Genomic DNA, 22,906 nt, shown 5'->3' on the forward strand with positions numbered 1-22,906 from the left:
GGCACAGACAGGAGTGGAAAGAAAGAAGAAAAAAAAAAGACAATCGAGGAAATTGTGGGGACAAGACAACATATACGGTGCATCCGGAAAGTATTCACAGCGTTTCTTTTTTCCCCCACATTTGGCTATTTTACAGCCTAGTTCTAAAATAGAATACATTCATTTTTGTCCTCAAATTTCTACAAACAATACCCCATAATGACAATGGGAAAAAAAATATATACCGTATTTTTCGGACTATAAGTCGCAGTTTTTTTCATAGTTTGCCCCGGGCTCCAGTGCGATTTATATATGTTTTTTTCCTTCTTTATTATGCATTTTCGGCAGGTGCGACTTATACTCCGGTGCGACTTGTACTCCGAAAAATACAGTATATATTTTTGCAAATTTATCAAAAATAAGAAACTAAATTCACGCCGAATAGTTCTTTGAATCTTTGTCTCATCAGACCAGTGAGTTTTGTTTCTCATGGTATGAGAGTCTTTCAGGTGCGTTATTGCAAACCTTTTACTAAAAATTGGCTTTCGTCTTGCCACTCTAGGCCTGATTGGTGAATTGCTGCAAAGATGGTAGTCCTTCTGGAAGGTTCTCCTCCACAGAGGAATGCTGTAGCATCTGACAGAGTGACCATCAGGTTCTTGGTCACCTCCCTGACTCGACTAATATGGATGTATGCAGCAATGTACAGAGACAAACCTGGATGAAAACCAACATTTCCCATCCAACCCGGTGGAGCTTGAGAGGTGCTGCAAAGAGGAATGACCAAGTTTGTGGCATCATATTCAAAAATACGTTATCACCCAAGTATTGAGCAAAGTAGGGCTGGGCAATATATCGATATACTCGATATATCGATATACTCGATATATCGCGGGTTTGTCTCTGCGCGATATAGAAAATGACTATATTGTGATATTCGAGTATACGTTCTCACGCAGTTGCTTTTAGCTGCAGGCATTACACTACAGGCTTTTTTCACTCCTTGTTGTCTCTCGTTCTCACAGAGACTTAAACAAGCGCACCTTCTTACATACATCACATACGTATACGCCCTCGCTGAGCACAGAGGTAGCGGCATGGGTAACGTTAGCTGTAGTGCGAGTGGTAATACGAGCGAAAGAAGGTGCGAATCTGGTAACAAATGAAGGAAGAATTCATTCCTAAGAAAAACAGCACTGGGTCCATCGTCTGGCGGTGGTTTGGCTTTAAGTGGGAATATGTCGAACAGACAACCGTAATTTGTCAAGTGTGGGGGCGAAAGCGTTGCTACAAAAAGTAGCATCACTGCTCAAATGTAGCATCATTTGAAAAGTCACCTGCTAGAGAATGAAGAGTGCTTACTCCGCATGTCAACATCTCCGTTCGGTGCCACACCAACAAAATGCAAAGGCAACCATTTCCACATCAACACCGTATGAAAAAAAATAGTCCACGACATAAGGAGATAACGTCCGCCGGAACCTACCACATAGCGAAGGACGTACACTATTTGATTTCCTATTATGCAGCTCATTTTTATTTGACAGTTATTGAAATATCTTGTGTGACATCATGCACAGAAGTGCACTTTATTTGTTTTAAACTCATGTAGTGGCGTTCTGTACAAAAAGTGGACTTTAATTTAGTGTTGTTTTGATATGTCATCTTAGTGACATCATGCACAAAAGTGCACTATTAGTTTGTTTTAAAATGTCTGACAATCTTGCACGTTCTGTTTTAAAATGACATGAATGTTTGTGCCATTGCTTAATAACTGTTTAATAAATACAGTTTTGCTAAATTGATTTAGTTGTGATTTCCCTCTCTGAATGAAAGTTTAAAATGAGCATATATTAATGCAGTATGAACAAGAATGTTTTAATGTAGACACATAGAATCATCATACTGCTGTGATTATATGCATCAAGTGTTCATTCAAGGCTAAGGCAAAATATTGCGATATATATCGTGTATCGTGACATGGCATAAAATATCGAGATATTAAAAAAAGGCCATATCGCCCAGCCCAAGAGCAAAGGCTGTGAATAGTTACATACGTGTGATTTTTTTTGTTTTTGTTTTAATAAATTTACAAACAAAAATTTAAAATCCTTTCTACACTGTCATGGGGTAATGGCTATAGAATGTTGAGGACAAAAATGAATGTATTCCATTTTGGAATAAGGCTGTAACATAACAAAATGTGGAAAAGGTGAAGCACTGTGAATACCTTCCGGATGCACTGTATTTAGGAAATAGAACCAGAATTCAAACGATGCCCAACCCTATTCACAGCTTTCGCTGGGGGTGAGCATGTGACATGACGCCAACTCAGTAAGCGACCACAACTCTCCTCTACTGGGTAGCTTGTTAGCTTCCTTCGTCACAAGCCAACAATAGTAATTACAGATAGCAGGAAAGTGTTATTGCAGCTGGAACTAATCCATGTGTAACATCCGCGCTTTCTACTGTAAATGTTCCAAATAGGAGAAGGCGTCTGCAAAGATGGGGAGTACACCCTGTGAACGAGTCGTATACAGACTTTCTGAGACTCCTCAAAAAGAACCACCTGTCACAAAAACTGCTTGTGTCCTTCTATCGCTGCTCAATAGAGTGTGCTGACATACTGCATGTGTGTATGGTATGCCAGCTGCACGGCGGCGGAGAGAAACGCACTTCAGAGGGTCATAAAAACTGCCATGAAGATCACTGGCTGCTCTCTCCCCTCCCTAGATGAACTGTACAGTGCCAGGTGCCTCAAAAAGGCCCTAAACATCATAAGGGACCCATCTCACCCTGGACATAAACTTTTTGAACTGCTGCCCTCGGGCAGGAGATACAAGACAATAAAATGCCGGACAAACGGATTTAAGAACACTTTTTACCCGAGAGCAATAGTGTCGCTGAACACACTAAATTAGTTTTTGCTTACAATTTCGTTGTACAATGTACAATGACAAACAATAAATATATATTCTATTCTATTCTATTCTATTCTATTCTATTCTATTCCAATGTAAAAATGTCAACCAATCACAGCCTTTGCAGCATGTTAGATGTTTTTTGTAGGGGGTCGAGCAAGTTGGTGTAAAACATGCTGGTGCCTCAACAAAAGCAGGGACTGAACTCGAAACTGAAATCCACAAAATGCGTATCTGGAGCACAGCAAAGGTTAGTAAAAATGTGTACATGTTGGAAAGTCTGAGGATGGAATAAGTAGAATAAGAAAGAAACAGTTTAATTGCATACCGTGCTCACATCCACCACTTGACTGCTGCGTGCCGCTTCGATCATGGGCTCCAAACCCTTGGCGTTGCGGAGGAAGGTCCTGGCCTGCTCCATGTCGTTCTTCTGCTTGGCGTGCAGGGCCGCCTTCATGAACTGCCTTCTCCTGCCCTCCAGGAACTCCAGCTGCTGGGCCGCTAAAGGCAGACAAAGACGAAGAAGAAGAAGATGGAAAAAGAGAAGACGATGCAACGGGACAGAGCTGAGACAAACAGGCACTGACCTGCTGCTGAGAGCTGTCTGGTGGACGGTTTCTCAGGTGAGGCTGACGGAGACCTCCTCCTACCTTGAGATGACGCGGGAACACTTAATGTGCCCTTCTTGTGCTCCTCATCACGCTTTATCTACAACCAACATGGGAATCGTATTGGTTATGAATAGAGATGTCCGATAATATCGGACTGCCGATATTATCGGCCGATAAATGCTTTAAAATGTAATATCGGAAATTATCGGCATCAAAATTATCTGTATCGGTTTCAAAAAGTAAAATGTATTACTTTTTAAAACGCAGCTGTGTACACGGACGTAGGGAAAAGTACAGAGCGCCAATAAACCTTAAAGGCACTGTCTTTGCGTGTCGGCCCAGTCACATAATATCTACGGCTTTTCACACACACAAGTGAATGCAGAGAAGGGTTAGGGTTAGGGTTAGGGTTAGGGTTTAGGGTTAGGACTGTAAATACATTTGTACATTGTGCTTGTTGATTGACTGTGGTACAATCAAAGAGTGGAGCCCACCTCCACCTCCTTTTCTTTTTCTTCTGCTTCTTCATCCGCACTTGCAGCAGCATCGTCAGTGGAGGCGATCCTGGTGGCGGCCTCCAGCGCCGCAACTAATCCATGCTCAGCCGTGGTCGACTTTTGGCCCGGTATCGGAGGAAAACCTAGAACATTAAAGACAAAAACCCAAAACAAGCAAAGTGTTGAAACTCTCACAATATGCTTGGCAAGTCACTGGAGAAGGAATCTCACCTGGCGGAACAGGAAGCTCGTCAAAGTTGACCGTTTTTCCAGCTTTGTGAGATCGGATGGCGCTCTGGTATTGCTGCCGAATGGAAGAGATTTGAAATGTTGTTAAACAGGATACTATTAGGTAGAGGTAGTTACAGCTCATCCGTCTCTCATTCTCAACACAACTTTAGGGCATTTCTTTGTTTTGTGTGGCTCAGTTGCATATTTGTATTTTTAAATAAAGTAATATCTAAAAAGACACAAATTTGAGATTAGAGATGTCTGATAATATCGGACTGCCGATAATATCGGCTGATAAATGCTTTAAAATGTAATATCGGAAATTATCGGTATCGGTTTCAAAATTATCGGTATTGGTTTCAAAAAGTAAAAACTATGACTTTTTAAAAACGCTGCTGTGTACACGGACGTAGGAAGAAGTACAGAGCGCCAATAAACCTTAAAGGCACTGCATTTGCGTGCCTGCCCAGTCACATAATATCTACGGCTTTTCACACACACACACAAGCGAATGCAAAGCATACTTGGTCAACAGACATACAGGTCACACTGAGGGTGGCCATATAAACAACTTTAACACTGTTACAAATATGTGCCACACTGTGAACCCACACCAAACAAGAATGACAAACACATTTCGGCAGAACATCCACACCGTAACACAATACAAACACAACAGAACAAATACCCAGAACCCCTTGCAGCACTAACGCTACAATATACACCCCCCGCCAGCCCCCCACCTCAACCCCGCCCCCCAACCCCGCCCACCTCAACCTCCTCATGCTCTCTCAGGGAGAGCATGTCCCAAATTCCAAGCTGCTGTTTTGAGGCATGTTAAAAAAAATAATGCACTTTGTGACTTCAATAATAAATATGGCAGTGCCATGTTGGCATTTTTTTCCATAACTTGAGTTGATTTATTTTGGAAAACCTTGTTACATTGTTTAATGCATCCAGCGGGGCATCACAACAAAATTAGGCATAACAATGTGTTAATTCCACGACTGTATATATCGGTATCGGTAATTAAGAGTTGGACAATATCGGAATATCGGATATCGGCAAAAAATCCATTATCGGACAGATCTATTTGAGATATATCGCATTCAATGTATTTATCACTAAAAGGTATATAAAAGCTTCTAATTTGCATAACCAGCCACAATGCAGGTCATTCTCATGGAAAGTGAGCAAAAAATAATAATTTAGAAATACAAATTAATTTTCTGATATGACTTATGGCTTCTGTTTGTTTTGTTTCGGCAACACTGATCCCTCCTGCAACGTCTTTTTATCCTCTGGCAGACAAGGTGTGTATGAGGTGTGTTAAGAAGCAGAGATACGGTATCATTTACTGTACATAGTTGTAACTATGAGCTACATTCACAGACAGTCCTATTATATTATGTTTATGAACCAGGGTTAAAAGCCAAATCTATTTGTGGCGGTCTAAGTTTATGTGAAGCGGGCTGCGAGGTATAAATCAATGTATGAGAAACACTGTGTGCACCTTGGCAATGCGATCGAACATTCGGGCCTTGCGGTCTTCCCCGCTGGTTTTGGCCTCAGCCAACGACTCCATGTATTTAGCTCGCCTCTGTTCGAGCGCCTCCAGGGCGTCTTTTGGAGCCTGGGGGGCTAAGCACAAGACAACAACCAAATGTGTAAATGTTGTTTTAAAAATGATTAGTATAAAACAATGATTATGGTACCTGGAGCTGCTGCAGCCGGTTGGGGGACCTGAGTATTTTGCTTCACTGACGCAGTGGTACTTCCACCTGCACCTTCAACACAATTGGACAGATTCCTGATACAGTACCAAAATGCTGTATAATGATGGTAAACAACTGACCTGGAGGTGGGGGAGGAAGGCTGTTGAGATCGACAGCTTGTCCTTGTTTCAAAGCTTCAATCATTGAATCAAACCCCTGCTCCAAAAAAAAACAAAAAACACATACACGGCTGACGGAAAAAGTGTCACACACAATAATAAACAATCTATGTAAATAATAGGGGTGTCACAATCTGATATTGGTTCATTATCAGCAAAAATACGAGTATCGGATTATGTCAGATGTAAAATCTCGGACATAAGCGCTTCGATATAACGGTTAACTTGCGCAAAGCTGGACAGCCAGTTAACATTTAAGTGTCCTCTAATAAGATCACATGGTTGGTCTTTTCTTGTATTTTAGGGGCGTCATTTACAAAAAGGTAAACATGGTAGGCTATAGGCTACTAGGAGCAAGCAGCGACACAACAGCTAAACACACAAGCTAGATATTAAGGATGGGCGATATTGCCTAAAATCTATACTGTGATATATATTGCAGCTTCCTGTGATAAATATTACAATATATACGCAGGTATATATCAATGATAACAGAACCACTTCAAAATGGGTTACAAAGGCTCTTAATTTTGCTACTGACATATGCAGCAACATTCTACATCAATTCTGGTTGTATTGTTTTTTCAAAACTATTAAAGTTAAAAGTAAGTTAAAGTACCAATGATTGTCAAACACACACTAGGTGTGGTGAAATGTGTCCTCTGCATTTGACCCATCCCCTTCTTCACCCCCTGGGAGATGAGGGGAGCAGTGAGCAGCAACGGTGCGGCGCCCGGGAATCATTTTTGGTGATTTAACCCCCAATTCCAACCCTTGATGCTGAGTACCAAGCAGGGAGGTAATGGTTCCCATTTTTATAGTCTTTGGTATGACTCAGCTTGGGTTTGAACTCACAACCTAACGATCTCAGGGCGGACACTCTAACCACTAAGCCACTGAGTAGGTATTATTTATCTACTTGTTACTTATCTGTTATTTTTTGTTGTAACATGGTTCTATTTACACTTCTGTTGAAATGTAATAAGCAATTATTCCTCTGTTGTATGGATACTTTATATTCATTTTGGACGATACTATAAATTTGGATATCAATCCAATACCAAGTAGTTACCAGGGCAATATTTGTTATACCAATTCTATTTTTTTCAAGCTCACTGAATTATTACATTTTTGATCCAAATTATAATTACCGGTAGACAAAAACACAAGATGGCGTTGTAACAATATCAACTATTGGCTCTGATTTAAATCCTTTACTTTTTGCCCTTAAAGCCCTCCTGTATCCAGGGACTTATGGTATTTCCTGATACTATACTACTTGGTATCGTTACTGTCGATATTTCTATTGATTTGTCCACCTTGTTTACATTGAAGAGCTCTAGCTTAGCAGTTAGTCCTACGATGTGTGGTGTTGCATGTTTAGCAATTCCTCGTCCTCCTGAGATACTTGTAAGATGCATCCATCAATTTTCTACCGCTTGTCCTTCTCAGAGTTACGGGGGGTGCTGGAGCCTATTCCAGCAGGGCCAACACAGACTGTAGTTTATTTGCTGCCATGTAAGCGAGGATTATTGACTTAGTGGCTTTGCTGTTACACTACATTGTGTTAGCTTGTTGCTGTCAAATTTGCAAGACAACTAGAATATGTCATCAACATGCATTATCATGATATAACAACAGTATTAAAATTAGCATTTTTGGTAGCGCCATACTTCTTCTGTTTGTTTGAGATTGTCATTACTGCCACAAGTAGTAAAAAAGTGTATTACAACTGAGTAGAGCTTGGGCTCATACAGATCACAGCTGAGAAATTTATATTTTTTGGTGGCCCTCTCTCAGGGGGTGGTCGCGGCCCAACAATATATCCTAGGGATGTCCGATAATGGCTTTTTGCCGATATCCGATATTCCGATATTGTCCAACTCTTTAATTACCGATACCGATATCAACTGATATATAGTCGTGGAATAAACACATTATTATGCCTAATTTGGACAACCAGGTATGGTGAAGATAAGGTACTTTAAAAAAAATTTAATAAAATAAAATAAGATAAATAAATTAAAAACATTTTCTTCAATAAAAAAAGAAAGTAAAACAATACAAAAACAGTTACATTGAAACTAGTAATTAATGAAAATTAGTCAAATTAACTGTTAACGGTTAGTACTATTAGTGGACCAGCAGCACGCACAATCATGTGTGCTTACGGACTGTATCCCTTGCAGACTGTATTGATATATATTGATATATAATGTAGGAACCAGAATATTAATAACAGAAAGAAACAACCCTTTTGTGTGAATGAGTGTGAATGAGTGTAAATGGGCGAGGAAGGTTTTTTGGGTTGGTGCACTAATTGTAAGTGTATCTTGTGTTTTTTATGTTGATTTAATTAAAAAAAAAAAAAAAAAAAACGATACCGATAATAAAAAAAATGATACCGATAATTTCCGATATTACATTTTAACGCATTTATATCATCATCTAATACATCCCCATCCTATATTGTCTATATTTAACAACCCTACAAGATATACGTTAGAAGTGTCCCTAATTGAACAATATTGCAGGCTAAAACAGCACGTGTCAATACAAACAAGTATCAAGTAAATATAATTGCTTATTACTTACACATACAAAGTCTCCACGAGAGAAGCGTATTAGAAAGCATCCAGGAACAAACATGTCCTCATGATTAAACTTAATACATCATGATCTTAACTCAATGAATAATTGTGGCAATTAGGTGTCGCCAATTACCACTCTACTTCAGTTTAAAGACATAATACTGTAAGTCCATTCCAGACAGTTAATAATAAGTAGGTCAGTGTTTTTTAAGCATTTTTTTAACATTCCACACCACAAAATAATACAAGTATATATGATTCCTGCCAATATCGTATTGGATCAATATCGGTATCGCAAATACTTAAGGCTCCAGTATCAGTATCATATCAGAAATAAAAAAAGCTGTTTCGATACCCTTCTAGTTAAAAACTAGCCTTTTAACAAAAAATTGTTAAAAGGCCAAACAAGCCTAAACATGTTCTATCTATCTATTTGGGAGGCTCCATTACCTTACTGGTTTTGAAATGGAGCATGGCTTGTCCCGCATCTCCCTCCTTCTTGGCCCTCAGAGCAGCCATCTTGTACTGTCTCTGCCTTTCTTGAAGCATAGTCAGGACTTGCTGGCTTGCTGCGAAAGAAAAACAACAACAAAAGGCATAAGAAAGCAAAAGCTTAGAGGGTTTTTATTTAATTCCATATGAAACTGACTGCTTGTCTTACTATCTTCCTGCTCTAAGGGTTCTTCTGCCTGCAGTTGTGAGGGCTTAGCAGGCTCGCTAAGAGCCACGGGTGCGGATGCCAATGTGTTTTGTTCCTCCTCACTGGCAGCGATGACAATTTCTGGTGTCGTTGCCTCAGACTCCACTGGCTGATCTGCTGGCGAGGGAATGGCTGAAGAGGGATGCGGGGGCTTCGATGCAGCGCCGCTCGGGGCTCCTGTGGCAACAGGCGGAGGAATCTGGGCCTCGTTCACCTGACGGCCTTTCTTGATGGAACCTAACATGGTCTCCAGTGTCTGTAGCATACATGAATCACTGCATCACAAAGTACTATGAAAACAATGTTTTACCTAACAAAGAAGTGCTTGGTGGGCAAGAATACAAAAATAGCCATAGTCTCTATAGCAGGCCTGGGCAATTATTTTGACTCAGGGGCTAAATTTATAGAAAAAAATGTGTCTTGGGGTCGGTATATCTACAAAACCTCACAATAATGTCTGACTGAATGCTAAAAACGTTATGACAGACCGCCTTAAAAAACAGAATTAAATTTTTATTTTTTTTACTGAATAATGTACATGAAAATAAAGAATGTGGAATTTACAATATGAACTATGAAGGATAAAACACTGAATATTGACAACATATGAACGTCACACCCCCTCTACATCCATATATTTTACAATCAAGCAAAACACAACAAAAATGCAACAAACTCAGCTAAACAAACACAAAAAACACCTACAATCTGATATAGCTGAGATATCACTAAGCTTTAGAACTTTGTTGTGAAAATCTTCACACTGCTTGGTGCCTCGTCTGAGCTACTGTGACTTAGATGACCATAGTAACTAATTAGATGACCATAGTAACTAATTACATGACCATAGTAACTAATTAGATGACCATAGTAACTAGTATATCATGCAGATTCCAACCATTGACAGACTTAGTATGGTTCAAGACTTAGAAAACATGACTGCACATCATAATAGCAGCTACACTTTCCATCTTAAAGATCTAAAAAAAATTATTTGGGAATGTCCGACGGGCCAGATTGAAAAGCTTAACGGGCCGCATGTGGCCCCCGGGCCTTAATTTGCCCAGGTCTGCTCTATAGCATGGTCGGCATTGGCCACATTGGCATTAACTACCTGATTGGTAATTCCTATGCACAAGATGGCAGTACAGTAGCTGCATCTGAAGCATAATGAGTGGCTTCATCTAGCTCTGCAAGCGCTTTAAAATGTCCTTGTCGCACTGTATTTTACAATCAACTCATCAGCGTTGTTAATGTTGACTGAGCAGTTTGTTCATCACCAGTATTACAACATTGGTTCTGTTGCTGCTGTGCTGTCAAAGTGAGCAATGTTTTTCTTTACACCTTCTCATGCACACCCGGTCATTTAAGCTAAAGGGGAACTGCACTTTTTGGGGGAATGTTGCCTATCATTCACAATCCTTATGTATGACAAGAACACAAATGTTATTCTTTTATGCATTCTAACCTTACAGAGCCTATATGAGTCGCTCTATTCTGCCTACAAAGCCTTTAAAAACATCCAAACACGTCCATTAAGGTTTTATATACACACAGTAAGTACCGTATTTTTCGGACTATAAGTCGCAGTTTTTTTTCATAGTTTGGCCGGGGGTGCGACTTATACTCAGGAGCGACTTATGTGTGAAATTATTAATATATTACCGTAAAATATCAAATATTATTATTTAGCTCATTCACGTAAGAGACTAGACGTATAAGATTTAATGGGATTTAGCGATTAGGAGTGACAGATTGTTTGGTAAACGTATAGCATGTTCTATATGTTATAGTTATTTGAATGACTCTTACCATAATATGTTACGTTAACATACCAGGCACGTTCTCAGTTGGTTATTTATGCCTCATATAACGTACACTTATTCAGCCTGTTGTTCACTATTCTTTATTTATTTTAAATTGCCTTTCAAATGTCTATTCTTGGTGTTGGCTTTTATCAAATAAATTTCCCCCAAAAATGCGACTTATATGTTTTTTTCCTTCTTTATTATGCATTTTCGGCCGGTGCGACTTATACTCCGGAGCGACTTATACTCCGAAAAATACAGTACATGCTCAGTGCATTGTGTCTAGAAATGGCATCATTGAACTAGGGCTGGGCGATATGGCCTTTTTTTAATATTGCGATATTTTAAGGCCATATTGCGATACACAATATATATCTCAATATTTTGCCTTAGCCTTGAATGAACACTTGATGCATATAATCACAGCAGTATGATGATTCTATGTGTCTCCATTAAAACATTCTTCTTCATACTGCATTAATATATGCTCCTTTTAAACTTTCATGCAGAGAAGGAAATCACAACTAAAAAACAAAATCAAAATTTTTTTCATACGGTGTTGATGTGGAAATGTTTGCCTCGGCATTTTGATGGTGTGGGCGTGTGGCACCGAACGGAGATAAGCGTCTCGACAGACGTTACAATATTTGAACAATGATGACGAAAACTGTTTTCTCTGTCGTGTCCGTGTGTCGAAAATTGTTATGCGCTTATTTTTTTATTTGATTTTGTGCGTGGCATAGATTTGCCGTGCGCAGAGGATGCTTGAGCAGTGCGCAATTGCACAGGCGCGCACCTGAGAGGGAACGTTGCTCGCACGGCTGCGCTAGCATCACAGCTAACGTTAGCCATGCTGCTACCTCTCTGCTCGGGGAGGACGTATACGTATGTGACGTATGTCGTGACAGTATGTGACGTATGACGTGACAGTATGTGACGTATGACGTGACAGTATGTGACGTATGTCGTGATGTGACGTATGTCGTGACAGTATGTGACGTATGTCGTGACAGTATGTGACGTGTGTAAGAAGGTGCGCTTGCGGTCTGTGAGAGGGAGATACCACATGACATACAGTGTGTCATTAAATAAACACCACTTAGAGAAAGAGGAAATACAGACTGTGTACTGTTAGGCATAGCTTAAAAGGAGCCATGTGAGTGTCACCTGAAAAATACGGTATATATGTAATGTAATAACAGGCACATTCATAATAACATGTAATATTTACATATTTTTATCATTTTAAGCATCCATCTATCCATTTTCTACCGCTTGTCCATAGGGCAGAGAATTCATTTCAAATACGCATCACGGCGTTCACTTTTTCCTTCGACAACATTACCGATTACTGCACACTGCAGACTTCATGAGAGCCAACAAACATAATAGAACATAATTTACTGTGCAATGTCTGCTGTCACTGGGATGCCGACTTGATTGGATGTTAATATATTCCCGTTGAGATGAAGAATGACTCATAATAACCTCTGGAACGACCTACCTCTGAGTGTTAGACAGGCCTCCTCTCTTCCTGTTTTTAAATCTCTCTTAAAAACATACTTTTATTCCATGGCTTTTAACACTGAGTGATATCCATCCTGCTATGGCGCCCCATAATACACCTGCTGTGAACCTGTTTTTATGTTCTATTTATTTTAGTTATTAATTTTTTTATCGTGCTTTGTTTGTGTTGTGTTTGCTCGGTTCTCGTATTATCTTTTAACCTGCCCATTGTACAGCACTTTGGCTACCCCTGTGGTAAATTTAAAATGTGCTTTATAAATAAAGTTGTAGGGATGTCCCGATACAACTTTTTCACTTCCGATACGATACCGATATTGTAGCCTTGAGTATTGGCCGATACCGATATCAATACGATACGATATAGGCACGAATCATACATATATTTATTCCTTATTTTGTTGTGTGGAATGTTAGAAAAGGCTTGATAAAGTGATGTTACTGTTACTGATGTTGTACTGTTAAAACAGAAAACAATAGTCAGCAAGAGTAGGTATAGGAAAAACTGACCCATTTATTATTAACCAATTGGTTACATAAATTTTAACCTTCAACATAAGAGTATTACCTCAACAAATCCAATAAAAACAAAATGTTATATTTAAAGTGCAAAATAACCACTAATACCAACATAATTATTAATTATAATTGAATAGAATAAATTAAAAATAAATTAGAAGACCCTGAAAAATAACCTAAATAAATCCAATTAAAAAAAAAAAAAAACGTTTTAAAGTGCAAACAATTCAAGTCCACTTGAGTTATTTTTTTACTGTCAGCATATGTTGGATAGTATAGTTTTGTCTACAATGTAGTGGCGGCTAGGAATAATGTAGCGAGGTTCGAGGTGCTCCATTATGCGTTCAAACCCGACATTACTCACCACCGACAGGGGCTGGTCATCAAGCACAATAAACTGAGCTATCTTTTCTGTTATGGCCATTGCCTTTTTGCTGTCCCGTGGTAGTTTGTCACGTCTTGCAAAGCTTTCGGCCAGCGTGGGTTGCTGAAGCGAGCCAGAGGTTTGTTGCTTCGCCTTGCTGCTCTCGCGAAAATCCTCATGTTCTTTTTTGTGGTGTTTTTTCAAATGTGCGATGAGGTTGCTTGTATTGAACCTTCCCGGTTCTGTTCCTCCACGGGACACTTGCGCCTGACAAATGTTGCATTTAGCGGCAACGTCTTTGTCCGAGTTTAGGTTAAAATACTTCCACACACTACACTTTGCTGCAAGCACACGCGTTGTCGTTGTTGTGATCACGTGGGCTGTGCATGCTGGATCAGAGACGTTCTTCTTCCGCGGCCGGCACCAACTTTAAATAAGGGGCATTGCCGCCACCTACTGTGTTGGAGTGTGATCAAACCAGAGTCACCTATTATAGACGTGCTGCAGCGGTAAATGGACAGCTTGTATCGGAGCGCTTGTATCGGAGTTTTTAGATTCAGTCCGATAAAATCCGATATTCACTTTTTTGGTTAATATCGGACTGATTTCCGATATCAATATCGGATCGGGACATCTCTATAAAGTTGATTTGATTTGATTAGATAATCCAGACTTTCACGAGCCCGAGGCGAAAAAGCAGCTCACCAGCCGACGTCAATACAGCCACACAAGCTCGTTAGCTCTCCATGATCACGGCCCCGCTAAAAATAGTTTGTCTGCATTAGCCCTTACAATAACAATATCGTTAATAGTTATTATTAAGGTCACGATATGTAAATAGAGTATTGTTGTATTGTATTTTAATTTTCCTGAAGGAACTCTCCTGAAGGAATCAATAAAGTACTATCTATCTTGTTGGTTGTATTTGGATGGTTATTTAGAGTGCTTTATGGGCAGAGTAGAGGACCTCCCATTGGCTCCATTGTAAGCGGACTTATTTACGAGTTAGAATGCCATTTTAAAAAATACATCGGTCTTCTTGTCTTACCTAACGATTGTGAACGATAGGCAAAATGCCCAAAAAACTGCAGTTCCTCTTTAAGGAGTTGTCCTTGCACTTCAAGTAAACAGTCCCCTTGGCTATAATCAGAGCATTTAGGTAGATTAGAGTCTTTGAGGTACCTTCAACCCACGCTCCAGTCTCCTGGCTTTGGCGCTCTCACTCGCAGCCTTGGCGTTTTGCAGCGCCATTTTGTACATGGCCAGCCTCTCCTCCAAAGTGTGCTGGACGCTGCCGGGCGCCGCTGCCGGGACGTTTGTTTGCTGCAGCGTCAAAAACAACTTTTATCAATATGGCACAAAAAAACGACAACCAATGGTGATTCTACATTAGGAGCAACATCGATAAGTCAGTAATTCATAACTAGATACTGTTGTACCTGGGAGGGGGGTGACGGTTGAGGTTTGGCGGCAGAAGAGGAAACAGTCTCTTCACTTTCGCCCACCACTTCCTGTAGCTCGGCCTGAGGGAAGGAAAAAGGTGAGCGCGGCCAATATGAAGAAACCCGCATCTCAACTTCGAAAAGCTGACTTTGAAAGCCACCGACCAGGAGATCTTCATCATCCTCCACATTGTTGTCATCTTCCTCCTCGTCCACGTCTCTCATGCACGCGTCAGCCATTCTGGCGATGTCCTCCATTGGCATGGGACCTTCAGGGCAAGAGATACATTAACATGCTTCCTTCATTTGGCTTTTACAGATCTGCCCTTGTGTAATGTTTTTTTTTAACACTTTTATGTTAAAATACTGAACAGATGTTTATTGGGATAAGGTAAACATCTATTCAGTATTTTAACATAAAAGTGTTTGACTGTGAGGCATTAAAAGCCACAAAATGCAACGGGTCCATCAGACCCACAAACGCTGGCTGAGTAACAACAATACGAACGTTGCACGGAAAATTTCTCTGCCAGTTTCTGCATCCCACAGGGATTCTTCTTTTGTGTTTCTGCACCTACGGTTCCCACACAAGGTTGCAACATTGTTTGTCAACACTGTCTGCTCTCATTTTCTCGCACATTTGACCCTCTGATGTTCTGTGTACCTACACTCTGTCCTTCTCCTGTCTAGGCCTGCTGTGTGTGTGTGTGTGGTACACAGAACATCAATTTCCACACTTCTATTAGCCCCGGGTCCAGTAGACTCGGACATCTATATGTAATAGAAATGTGTAGGGGGGGTGTATAGATTTAGATTTATTGATCCCCTTGGGGAAATTCATTGTCACTGCCGTACATTTAAACAATAGACATTACACATTAGGGATGTCCCGATCCGATATTTGGATCGGATCGGCTGCCGATATTTGCCAAAAATTGCGTATCGGCAAGGCATGGGAAAATGCCGATCCAGATCCAGTTTAAAAAAAACTCCGGTCCGTGTTTTCCAACGCACCGATTTAAATAATACAATACACTTTTCTGCTGCTCCCTAATTTCCGTTCCGCATTTTCCAGCACACCTTCAACACATCCACAGGTCTGTGAATTCTCACGCAGTTGCTTTTAGCTGCTGGCATTACACAACAGGCTCTTCTCACTCTTTCCTGTGTCTCCCTCTCACAGACAGCAAGCGCACCTTCTTACACACGTCACATACTGTCACGATATACGTCACATACTGTCACGTCATACGTCACATACGTATACGTCCTCCCCGAGCAGAGAGGTAGCAGCATGGCTAACGTTAGCTGTGATGCTAGCGCAGCCGTGTGACCAACGTTCTCTCTAAGGTGCGCGCTTGTGCAATTGCGCACTGTTTAAGCGTCCTCTGCGCATAGCAAATCTATGCCACGCACAAAATCAAATAAAAAAATAAGCGCATAACAATTTTCGACACACGGACACGACAGAGAAAACAGTTTTCGTCATCATTGTTCAAATATTGTGACGTCTGTCGAGACGCTTATCTTCATTCGGTGCCACACGTCCACACCATCAAAATGCAGAGGCAAAAATTTCCAGATCAACACCGTATGAAAAAATTAGTGATTTTTTTAGTTGTGATTTCCTTCTCTGCATGAAAGTTTAAAAGTAGCATATATTAATGCAGTATGAAGAAGAATGTTTTAATGTAGACATGCAAGCCTTGAAAGAACATTTTGAAAATCAAGACTACATTTCCTGCAAATGGGTGCATTTCTACCCTATATTTTAACTTTAGATTTATTCTCATCTCAAACTCTTTTGGCTGTCTTTTTGACACTTACATCCGGCGCCCCCCTCCACACCCTGGAATATAAATAATGTAAATAATTCAATGTGATTATCTTGTGTGATGACTGTATTATGATGATAGTATATATCTGATAGTATATATCTGTATCATGAATCAATTTAAGTGGACCCCGACTTAAACAAGTTGAAAAACTTATTGGGGTGTTACCATTTAGTGGTCAATTGTACGGAATATGTACTTCACTGTGCAACCTACTAATAAAAGTCTCAATCAATCAATCAAAACACATAGAATCATCATACTGCTGTGATTATATGCATCAAGTGTTCATTCAAGGCTAAGGCAAAATATCAAGATATATATTGTGTATCGCAATATGGCCTTAAAATATCGCAATATTAAAAAAAGGCCATATCGCCCAGCCCTAGTTCAATGATGCCATTTCTGTTTAATGTAATTTTGTCTATTTTGTGTTTATCCTTGAATAAACAGGTCAGTTTTTTGTTACCAACCATTGTGTATTATTCAAACTCCTCTAATTCAGCTGGCTAGTTGTTATCAAGAGTACTAAAACCCTTTTCAACATGATTCTGACAACTAAGTAGGCTAAATAACTTTAAACTTTAATACATGCTCGGATATGCCAGTATCGGTATCGGTCAGTATCGGTATCGGATCGGAAATGCAAAAACAATATAGGTATCGGATCGGAAGTGCAAAAACCTGGATCGGGACATCCCTATTACACATCATCACAAAAAATAACAAAAAGACATCATACATGACCAACACACATTTACAGGCTTGTCAGACAGGTCGGCCGGGCCTGCTGTTAAGGGCGGATATAGCTGCAGGGATAAGGCTTTTCCTGAGACGGGCCCTCCGGAATGTGATAGTTCTGTACCTGCGCCCTGATGGTAGTGGGATGATGTATTGGTGTAGTGGGTGAGTGATATCCTGGACTATTGTTTTTGCCAGTCGGGTGATGGACCTGTGGTTTAAGTCTGAAATGGTGTGTGGTCATTAAATATGTATTCTGATATATGTTCTTCACAGAAAATGAGCCAAAGTCAGTGAGTCTCAGTTTGAAAAATTAATTAATTGTATCATTTTTCTTTTAATAAAAAATGAAAACGGGTCCCACAGACCCGAACACCACAGAAGGATTTTCTACAAAAAAATGGTGTGCGCTCAAATCCAGAAAACTTCCTACGCACAGTTTCAGATGTATTTATGTGTGAGCACAACTTTTTATAGCACATTTCTTTTTACATGCCGACCAATTTGGAATTGAACGCAAATGTTGGAGTGCAGCTGGCCACTCCCTGTCCACGCCCCCATGTAAATATGGGAATCGCATTTAAATTAGCCATGTCTCTAAGATCTAACACTCTGCACAATCAGAAAACACAAAGATAATAAAGACGACGGAATTTAAGGAATTCACCGACAAGGAGTAGGAAGTGCTTCTTGCTGAAGTGAAAGCACGCTAAAAAAATCCTCCTTGGCATGCTGTTTCTGGCGTTTCCAGTGAAGGAAAGAGAGTTGAGTAGGATAAAGTGAGAGCCTGTCAATGCTGTGGAGTCAGAAAACCGCACACAGGAACAAATAAGAAATAAGTGGTACTACATCAGAAAGAAGGTGAAGAAAAAGACAGATGTGGCCAAAAAAAAGGGAGGGGACCAGATATAAAGTAGTGCTCAGCCAGTTTAAAAAGATAGTCGCTGCAATGATACTTAAAATTTTGTAAAAAGGTGGAATCACATGTTGGTGACTCTGATTACCCCAAAAATAGATATCATTTGAGAAACTTACAACAAAATGTGTTCATGCAGTAGCCTGCTCAAAGCCAGATTAGTGTTAAATTTGAAAGTTATGTGATATTTGGTTTGAAATATTTTCAATTTCAACATGCCAGCATATCAAAGAGGATACGAAAGACTCTGTTTGATTACAACACAGGAGACCTACTTGCTTTAGCTGCCATGCGACACCAAGTCGGGCTATACCTCCACCGTCTCCGGTGACATTACCACTATGCCACATCAATATGGAATGCACTCCCAACAGATGTAAAAGAAAGTGCATTTCTATCCTCCTTCAAAACCTCACTAAAAGAACACCTCCAGTCAACTACAACTCTAGCCTAACACCCTCCCCCCACCACATCCCACCGGATTGTAAATAATCAAATGTATATACTTGTTCTTGTGCTTTCTGAGCTCACTATGTTCACTGTTCGCTGTACATATCCTACCTAGTTAGACCTACACTGTTACAATGTCCATTTCTCAGATGATATAATTGTTGATGACTGAAGTGCTGATAGCAACCCAACCCCCCGCCCCAACCCCCGAAATATGCGTACGTGAGCCATGAAGTTGGTGTTCACTTCTGATACATCTCAACTTTGCTGTAATAAAAAGGCGCATGCCAGGTTTTTGTTCGTACGCACGCTAATACACGAGACCCCAGAACTTTGACCAGTGGTGCCTGGGAACAGTAGTGATGGTCAGATGAAGCCTCATGAGGCATTGAACCAGTTGAGTCAATTGGTTTGAGAATGTCTTGAAGCTTCATGCATGCATCAGCACAAGAATAAACCTAGTGGCCAAATGTATATCATTACAAACAGCTGTATCTTAACCACATAATGTGTGACGCATTGAATTTGTGTGTCTGTTATGGCTCCTGGAATTAAAAATTAATCACAATAAATGTTTGACCAAATGGTTTTGCTCGTTCAATTAACACATGTATATTAAAATATGTTATTATAATGTATCGTGTGTTTGTATTTGTGGTTTTCATCCTGGTCGTGGAACTGTGGACCAGCTCTATACTCTCGGCAGGGTCCTTGAGGGTGCATGGGAGTTTGCCCAACCAGTCTACATGTGCTTTGTGGACTTGGAGAAGGCATTCGAACGTGTCCCTCGGGAAGTCCTGTGGGGAGTGCTCAGAGAGTATGGGGTATCGGACTGTCTGATTGTGGCGGTCCGCTCTCTGTATGATCAGTGTCAGAGCTTGGTCCGCATTGCCGGCAGTAAGTCGGACCCGTTTCCAGTGAGGGTTGGACTCCGCCAAGGCTGCCCTTTGTCACCGATTCTGTTCATAACTTTTATGGACAGAATTTCTAGGCGCAGTCAAAGCGTTGAGGGGATCCGGTTTGGTGGCTGCAGGGTTAGGTCTCTGCTTTTTGCAGATGATGTGGTCCTGATGGCTTCATCTGGCCAGGATCTTCAGCTCTCACTGGATCGGTTCGCAGCTGAGTGTGAAGCGAATCAGCATCTCCAAGTCCGAGTCCATGGTTCTCGCCCGGAAAAGGGTGGAGCGCCATCTCCGGGTTGCGGACGAGACCCTGCCCCAAGTGGAGGAGTTCAAGTACCTCGGAGTCTTGTTCACGAGTGAGGGAAGAGTGGATCGTGAGATCGACAGGCGGATCGGTGCGGCGTCTTCAGTAATGCGGACGCTGTATCGATCCGTTGTGGTGAAAAAGGAGCTGAGCCGGAAGGCAAAGCTCTCAATTTACCGGTCGATCTACGTTCCCATCCTCACCTATAGTCATGAGCTTTGGGTTATGACCGAAAGGACAAGATCACGGGTACAAGCGGTCGAAATGAGTTTCCTCCACCGGGTGGCGGGGCTCTCCCTTAGAGATAGGGTGAGAAGCTCAAAGTAAAGCCGCTGCACCTCCACATAGAGAGGAGCCAGATGAGGTGGTTCGGGCATCTGCTCAGGATGCCACCCGAACGCCTCCCTAGGGAGGTGTTTAGGGCACGTCCGACCGGTAGGAGGCCACGGGGAAGACCATGTCTCCCGGCTGGCCTGGGAACGCCTCGGGATCCCCCGGGAAGAGCTGGATGAAGTGGCTGGGGAGAGGGAAGTCTGGGCTTCCCTGCTTAGGCTGCTGCCCCCGCGACTCGACCTCGGATAAGCGGAAGAAGATGGATGGATGTTTGTATTTTGCCAACATGGTAGTATTATATGATACGATAGTTTACGCTTTTTCTGTCACCTTGGAAAAATGGCATATGGGTTGAAAGAAGAATAAAACACTATAATGTAACTTGAACACTGATGTACAGAACAGGGGATATATATCTGGTTTTGACACATGACAGTGAGCCGGTACAACACCTGCAAGGTTTAGTGTTGTTGGGAAGTTCCATTCTCACTTACTTTTCCCCTTGTTTCTTGCTCTTCCTTCAGCATTAGCAGCAACTTTGCCTCCAGTGAGAGCAGCCAGCTCAGCCTCCAAATCTGGGTCGTCCAAATTCTCCTCGGCATCTATCATCATCCCTTCGGGATCCAGGTCTAAGAAAAGACCCATCTGAGAAGAGGAAGGTGGTCTTGAGGAGCTGTGTAGTTGCCATCAGTGTTTGTGCTGTTGTTGTTGTTACCTGCTTTGCGGTGGAGGCTCCCCTGCCTTTGGGGAGCGGCTCTCTACGCTTCTTCCCGAACATGTTGCTGCGGTTCAGTTGAAGTTGCTCGGTTGTCAACGATATCCCAGGAGAGAAAACTACACATTCAGGGGGAAAAACGGCGACAATACTTTCGTTGTGTGTGTCAAGTGTTTACAATTGCAATCATGTGAGCGGCTGTCAGGTGCCTCCTCAAGCGCCGAGCTAGCAGTTAGCTCAACTGCTTTACCAGACTACGACTCGAAAGGTTTTTTTCGCGAACAAACTCAAGAGTGTTGGTTAACGTTTAGGGCGAATAATCCCTCCCACTTTGATAAATGATTTAAGTCGTGTTTACCTGCTCGTCCACCATTTCGTCAGTTAGTTTCGGTCAGGATAGCTAGGATCTTCTTCTTCTTCTTCCTTTGATTAATGGCGGTTGGCAAGCAACCGTCTGGTGTGCATTACCGCCACCTACTGGAATGGAGTGTGGACCGAGGTGGATCTCTACTCCAGGGGTCACCAACCTTTTTGAAACCAAGAGCTACTTCTTGGGTACTGATTAATGCGAAGGGCTACCAGTTTGATACACACTTAAATAAATTGCCAGAAATAGCCAATTTGCTCAATTTACCTTTAACTTTATGTTGTTATCATTCCGTCGTACATTTTTTTTTCCTTTTATGGAAGGTTTTTTGTAGAGAATAAATGATGAAAAAAACACTTAATTGAACGGTTTAAAAGAAGAGAAAACACACGAAAAAAAGAAAATTTAATTTTGAAACATAGTTTATCTTCAATTTCTATCCATCCATCCATCCATCTTCTTCCGCTTATCCGAGGTCGGATCGCGGGGGCAGCAGCCTAAGCAGGGAAGCCCAGACTTCCCTCTCCCCAGCCACTTCGTCCAGCTCCTCCCGGGGGATCCCGAGGCGTTCCCAGGCCAGCCGGGAGACATAGTCTTCCCAACGTGTCCTGGGTCTTCCTCGTGGCCTCCTACCGGTCGGACATGCCCTAAACACCTCCTTAGGGAGGCGCTCGGGTGGCATCCTGACCAGATGCCCGAACCACCTCATCTGGCTCCTCTCGATGTGGAGGAGCAGCGGCTTTACTTTGAGCTCCTCCCGGATGGCAGAGCTTCTCACCCTATCTCTAAGGGAGAGCCCCGCCACCCGGCGGAGGAAACTCATTTCGGCCGCTTGTACCCGTGATCTTGTCCTTTCGGTCATAACCCAAAGCTCATGACCATAGGTGAGGATGGGAACGTAGATCGACCGGTAAATTGAGAGCTTTGCCTTCCGGCTCAGCTCCTTCTTCACCACAACGGATCAATACAGCGTCCGCATTACTGAAGACGCCGCACCGATCCGCCTGTCGATCTCACGATCCACTCTTCCCTCACTCGTGAACAAGACTCCGAGGTACTTGAACTCCTCCACTTGGGGCAAGATCTCCTCCCCAACCTGGAGATGGCACTCCACCCTTTTCCGGGCGAGAACCATGGACTCGGACTTGGAGGTGCTGATTCTCATCCCAGTCGCTTCACACTCAGCTGCGAACCGATCCAGTGAGATCTGAAGATCCTGGCCAGATGAAGCCATCAGGACCAAATCATCTGCAAAAAGCAGA

The 22,906-nt window shown here is 41.7% G+C and overlaps 1 protein-coding gene across 3 annotated transcripts in view; it reads right to left on the bottom strand.

Moving 5' to 3' along the window:
• Window positions 1-21,793, bottom strand: part of cc2d1b (coiled-coil and C2 domain containing 1B) — a 30,218-nt gene extending 8,425 nt beyond the window's left edge. For 2 of the 3 annotated variants that reach the window (XM_061978955.2, XM_061978954.2), the window contains exons 1-15: window positions 21,636-21,793; window positions 21,278-21,396; window positions 21,057-21,207; window positions 15,247-15,350; window positions 15,079-15,162; window positions 14,822-14,962; window positions 9,374-9,680; window positions 9,175-9,293; window positions 6,095-6,170; window positions 5,955-6,026; window positions 5,753-5,880; window positions 4,240-4,312; window positions 4,006-4,151; window positions 3,488-3,608; window positions 3,229-3,401 (exon numbers count right to left, since the gene is read on the bottom strand). In XM_061978955.2, coding sequence (XP_061834939.1) covers window positions 3,229-3,401; window positions 3,488-3,608; window positions 4,006-4,151; window positions 4,240-4,312; window positions 5,753-5,880; window positions 5,955-6,026; window positions 6,095-6,170; window positions 9,175-9,293; window positions 9,374-9,680; window positions 14,822-14,962; window positions 15,079-15,162; window positions 15,247-15,350; window positions 21,057-21,207; window positions 21,278-21,340 — 1,758 coding nt within the window. In that variant the 5' untranslated portion in view covers window positions 21,341-21,396; window positions 21,636-21,793. The remainder of the gene's footprint in view (window positions 1-3,228; window positions 3,402-3,487; window positions 3,609-4,005; window positions 4,152-4,239; window positions 4,313-5,752; window positions 5,881-5,954; window positions 6,027-6,094; window positions 6,171-9,174; window positions 9,294-9,373; window positions 9,681-14,821; window positions 14,963-15,078; window positions 15,163-15,246; window positions 15,351-21,056; window positions 21,208-21,277; window positions 21,397-21,635) is intronic. The other variant, XM_061978957.2, reaches the window with a different exon arrangement.
• Window positions 21,794-22,906: the final 1,113 nt, after the last annotated feature.

Source organism: Nerophis lumbriciformis, linkage group LG19, assembly GCF_033978685.3.
Source record: "Nerophis lumbriciformis linkage group LG19, RoL_Nlum_v2.1, whole genome shotgun sequence".
Lineage (NCBI taxonomy): Eukaryota > Metazoa > Chordata > Actinopteri > Syngnathiformes > Syngnathidae > Nerophis > Nerophis lumbriciformis.